General features: G+C 25.9%; 1 protein-coding gene across 1 annotated transcript in view; it reads left to right on the top strand.

Annotated features, from left to right (window-relative positions):
- Nucleotides 1-6,000, top strand: part of LOC101241060 (afadin- and alpha-actinin-binding protein A) — a 94,018-nt gene that overhangs the window by 39,512 nt on the left and 48,506 nt on the right. Inside the window, exons 3-5 of the mRNA XM_065801646.1 lie at nt 3,716-3,773; nt 4,347-4,562; nt 4,655-4,761. Coding sequence (XP_065657718.1) covers nt 3,716-3,773; nt 4,347-4,562; nt 4,655-4,761 — 381 coding nt within the window. The remainder of the gene's footprint in view (nt 1-3,715; nt 3,774-4,346; nt 4,563-4,654; nt 4,762-6,000) is intronic.

Genomic DNA, 6,000 nt, shown 5'->3' with positions numbered 1-6,000 from the left:
GACAGTTCGCCATTTCTGCACATTCCAGTCAATATGAGATGTAGCAAACAAGAGTTTTTTTTCTGGTTTTTTAGTGAAATTAGCGGTTTCTTTGCAGGGCGTCGAGAAAACAATCCGGCTTCAACAGCACGTCGTCTGATAGTTCGGTCTGATACAGGCAGCTCTAATTGCTTTTGTACCTCGACTGATGATATCCAGGGATCCTTTTTGACGGATCTGACGATCATAAAATCCTCTCTAGAAGTGGTGGAACGCGGCCTTCCACCTTTGTTATCTGGTGCCAACTTCCCCGTAGAACGATATTTGGAACATAGTCTTGATACGGTCCATTTTTTCACACGATATTTATCACAAATACTTAATAAATAAATAATTTTCTTTTTTAGTTCCAATCCAAGACTATCGGGAGCCATTTTTGCACTTGAAGTCATTAAAATAATAAAAATAAATAATCACGCTTCTCAAGGCTTACCGTGTTTTACATTTACCTTGTGATGATACAATAATGCTCTGTGGAACACAACGTCTTGGTTGGATGTGGACTGTATTGATGTAATGAAACACTTGTTGTATTTCACTTCTTGTATTGATGTTCTTTGATAAAACACTTTGATAAAACTCTCTTCCATAAACTGTCTTGATAATACTGACTGATTGACTTCCATATACTGACTGAATTACATGTCGATTACATGTCTCTTATATAATAAAATGAACCAGTGTAAACCTGTTTTGGAAGATTGTAGATGCTTCTTTTCGATGCTTCTGGAAGCTTCTGGATGCTTCTGAATGTTTCTGGATATTTCTGGATGCTACTGGATGCTTCCAGATGCTTCTTCTGGAAACTTCTGGAAGCTTCTGCATGCTTCTGGAAACTTCCTTTAATTATTAAAAAACTTCCATGACGTTGACAGGGACCGACTTAAGAAAATGAAACAAACCAAAAAAGTTGCACTTGTTTTGTCCGCTGCAAAATGGCACTTGTCAACGAAATTCTGCCTGTGTGGTGTCACCTGTCAGCTGATTGCTTATGTCATGGCATGCTATGACTCCAGACTCCTGAACTGTTTGCTGTGGTAGTATAGTTTGTTTCGCTTTTTAGACATGTAAAATTAGGAACACTTTTTAGCATTGTTTGATGTTGGTTGCAAATGTTTTGTCCAATACTGTATATATATATATATATATGTATGTATGTATGTATGTATGTATATATTAGTATAGGCATGACCGATTTTAAACAATACTGTTGACAATAAGCAAACTCCTTCTTGCCTTTGATTAGAAAGTGAATCCCACAAGGCAGCAGAACATGGAACAGGTTGCATTGCGTTACATGTTACCAGTAGCAGGGTGATCATGAAGACCATACACCTGACCTGATACAAATGTTATGTTATTTATGTTTTATAATTAATTTTAAATTATTAATTGTTAATTCCAAAACTATTAAATAAGATTGAAATAATTCTAAAACTATTAAATAAGGTATGAAAAAACAAAAACATATGCTTTTAAATATTTTTTAAATAGTAATGATAAGATGAATATATTAAAGTTATATAATTTTGAACATAAGAATAATGACTAAAATTAAATTTTTTTACCACGAAAGTTAGGAAACTTATAATTCTCATGTACTGATATATTTTTGTATTGTTATACTAATCTAGATTACTTAATTAAATAATGAATGTGTATTGCAAGCAATCAATTCAGAAACTTTAGTATTTTAATCGTTTAATTTAATAAATTTAACAAAATTTTACTTTTAACTTAAAAAATTTAAGAGAATATAACAAGTTTTGTTAAATAGTTTCAACATTACAAAAAGGAGAAATTCTTACCCATTATTCTAATGTCATGAAATAAGAAAAATAACATTAAAAATAACAAAATTCTAATGTTATTTTTATTTTATAGTTTTATTTTTTCAACTTTTATATATTTTATGTTTTTTTTTTAGCTTTGTTTTTTCAGTGCATTTTTAAGTCGCGCAAATTATCAAAACTCGCAAAAATCCTATTATATGTGTGGCAGATGAGGGGTGCAACCGCATGTCTCTCTTTAGAAGGCTTCTATATATACATTTCTTAATATCATTTATTTTTTTTGTTTATATTGCTTTTAGTAAATGGAATAAAAAATAACATTACATGTCCAAATTCTGCTAAAAGCAATTTATAAAACTGTAAAGGTAAATAAAAAAAGTGAATAATTCAAAATGAGTAAAACTCTTAACTCATTTAACTTACTTTAACTACATTTAATTTAACACGTTTAACAACATTTAACGTGCTGTCACAACCATTATATCACTGTAACAACACTTAACTTACTGTCACAACCATAAGTTCACTGTCACAACACTTAACTTACTGTCACAACCATAGATTCACTGTCGCAACACTCAACTTGCTGTCACTATGTTTAACTCACTGTCACAACACTAAATTCATGTCACAACCATAAGTTCACCGTCACAACACTTAACTCTCTATCATAAGATTTATTCCTCTGTCACAACACTTTACTGGTATCAACACTCAACACATCATATCACATCATAATCGAAATCATAATGATATTTTATAAATTTTAATGTTAAAAATATTGTATATATAATTATTTTAAAATGCTTAAAAATATTGTATATATAATTATATTAAAATGTTTAAAAATATTGTATATATAATTGTATTGAAATGTTTAAAAATATTGTATATATAATTATATTAAAATGCTTAAAAATATTGTATATATAATTATATTAAAATGTTTAAAAATATTGTATATATAATTGTATTGAAATGTTTAAAAATATTGTATATATAATTATATTAAAATGTTTAAAAATATTGTATATATAATTGTATTGAAATGTTTAAAAATATTGTATATATAATTATATTAAAATGTTTAAAAATATTGTATATATAATTATATTAAAATGTTTAAAAATATTGTATATATAATTATATTAAAATGTTTAAAAATATTGTATATATAATTATATTAAAATGTTTAAAAATATTGTATATATAATTATATTAAAATGTTTAAAAATATTGTATATATATAATAATTGTCAAAGTAGTTGTAAAACAAAATTGATATGTTAAAACCAGTGAATACATTTTTATATATTTTTGTATATTAACTGACAGATGTGTAAAAAGTTTATTAAACGTAACTTTTTGATTACAAAAAAAAAAAAAAAAATTTGTTTTTATGACTCATTTTTATTTCAGTAGGTTTACAGATATACCACATTGTAGCATTACTTGTACTAGTTTTCATTTAATGATTTTGGCTTAAAACTTATTGTATTTAGTTTGTTGTTATGGATGTTGCACTGCTTATTTATAATTGACTACATACACTTACTTACACATATACACATTATTTTTGGCTTGGTTTAAGCTTATTTTCGCTTTTAAAATTTTGGAATGTTGTTGTATTTCATATAGGTAATTTGAGTAATGCAAATACAATGTTAAATTTTAACTCTTTATTAAATTTTAATAATTTTCAAAATTTTAAAGAAAAACTTTTTTTTACTTCTTTTTTAAATCTTTTAAAATCAAACTTTGTAAGGGCTGTTTATACCTTAAACATTTATCTTGAAATGAATTTATTTATATTTAAACATTTTGATAATGATGGCTATTGTATTTGAGTTCTACTAAATTATGTTTATATATTTTTATTATAGGCAAATTCGTTCTGAAAGTGATCATGAATTTCTTATTCAAAGTCAATCTCGTCTAAAGGTACATTTGTCATATTATGTTGGTTTTTGTATGTTTTTCACAAATTATGTAAATGATTTTGCTTTTGTAAGTTTTTCAGTAAATAGTAACTTAAAATTTAGAAGTTGTTTTATTGAATCATTTAATTTACAATTTTTAATGTTTTTTGCCAACCATTCTCATTCTTTAAATGAAATTTTACCATTTTCAATTTTGAATTCTTCATTTTGATTATTTTAATCATTGCACTTTCTAACATAAAATACACAAACAATTTCATTTTTTTTTCTGCTAATGACTATAATTAACTACACTAACTGATAACTACAGTGTTGCATTTTATAAATATAATATATCTATATGCTTATAATATATGCTTTTCTAATTACCTATTACTTGCCTAATTATTATTTGCCTTTTACTACTACTACTACTACTGCTACTACTACTACTACTACTACTACTACTACTGCTGCTGCTGCTGCTGCTGCTGCTGCTGCTGCTGCTGCTACTACTACTACTACTACTACTATTACTACTACTACTGCTACTGCTACGGCTGCTGCACTAATATTTATATTTTTAATTTTGTAGCAAGATCTGGAAAATTTAAGGCGTGAAGCTGCACTATCTACTATTCGTGAAAATGATCAAGCTAGCAAATATAGAGCACTTGTTCAAGAAATGAAAAATGAACGTGAAGAAAAAAGAAAACTGAAAAGTGATTTGGAACATATAAAAAATCAGTGCCAACATGAGTTAAAAAGAATGGAGAATGAAAAAACTAAACTTCAAACAAAAGTGCATCAGGTTAATGAAATAAGTTAGGAAATATACCAGTAATTTTTAATTAAGGTAAATTACTGGTAAAATAAAAAAATTTTTTTTTTTTTGGCATTTAGCTTTTAAATGACAGAACTCAAGAAAAAAAGGTTTCCATGGAAGTTTTAAACCCATTACAGAGAGGAGATGGCAGAAGAAGTACTTGGAAATCTACTACAGGAAAAAAGTACTATAAAATTTCAAGATGATTTTTGTGTAGATGATTTTTTGTTTTTGCTTAAATTTTAAAATATTGTTAACAAAAATTATATTTATTATTCTAATAGTTGTTATTCTTATATACTTTATATAGTTGTTAGTATCATACTTTTAATTATGATATTTTCTGTTTCCATAGTTACTTATTTTCATGAATATGTTTGAAAGATTTTTTTTTTTCCTACTTTCATTATTTTTTATTTATTTTTATTATTTAAATTTATGTATTGATATAAACATGTTGTTTATAAATAACTATTATACAAGCCTTCCCGGTAAGTGCGTGCGTTCGAACGCCTTGTTTGTCCAGGTACTGAGTTTGATTCAAATTAAGGAAAAAAACATGTTTTATAACACTTTAACAGCAATTGATAGTATTGATTTGCAATTTGATTGTTTATCAGGAAATAAACAATTGGGTTTAAATGCACAATCTGGAGAATCCAACGAAAGTACAGACTATTTCAAAAGTAGTGAAAACAACCAAACGTTTTATATATTAGAATATTAGTATTAATAACCTTATTTTTTTTTTACAAAAAAAACTTGTTTAAGATTGAAAAAAAAATTTACAAATAAAAAGCAATTAGTTTGCTCGCATTGTGTTAGTTTTTTTACAAAAAAACTTGTTTAAAATTAAAAAGAAATTTACAAATAAATTACAACTAGTTTGCTTGCATTGCTGTGCATTGATAAAAACAGTAAAGTTTAGCAAAAACATTTGAAAAACGAATTTTAAAGTTGTCCATATTTCTAGTGCAAATAATAAAGTCTTTCCTTAATATACTGACCGGCAAAAGTCGCGAATAAATTGTATATCAAAAAGTATTTTTATTTTTTGATAGTGGAAGTATTTAGGTATATTATTTTTTTGAAAAAATTTTTTCTTTTTTTAATTTTCAATTTTTTTTTAGTTTATTTTATTTATATTTTCTATTTCGTATAGTATTCGTTTCCTTTCTTTGAGTATTGCTATTTTGTTCTCTGTAGTTTCTTAAAGCTTTTTTTTGCTGCTAATTTTTAAAGCGCTATTATATAAAAACGTGGCCAAGTTGTCTAAAATAATTACTTTAAATGTGAACAAATAAGGCATGCGACCACATGTGAGTCCCAGGAAGGGAATATAAATTCATATATATAAAATATATAGGTAATAAGTATACTTATTTTAATTGTTTTTATTAAATATTTAAGAATAAGTTATAAC

The sequence above is a fragment of the Hydra vulgaris genome, chromosome 07 (genome assembly GCF_038396675.1).
Source record: "Hydra vulgaris chromosome 07, alternate assembly HydraT2T_AEP".
NCBI lineage: Eukaryota > Metazoa > Cnidaria > Hydrozoa > Anthoathecata > Hydridae > Hydra > Hydra vulgaris.
Note: the sequence above shows the minus strand (reverse complement) of the source record. Positions and strands in the feature narration are given on the sequence as shown.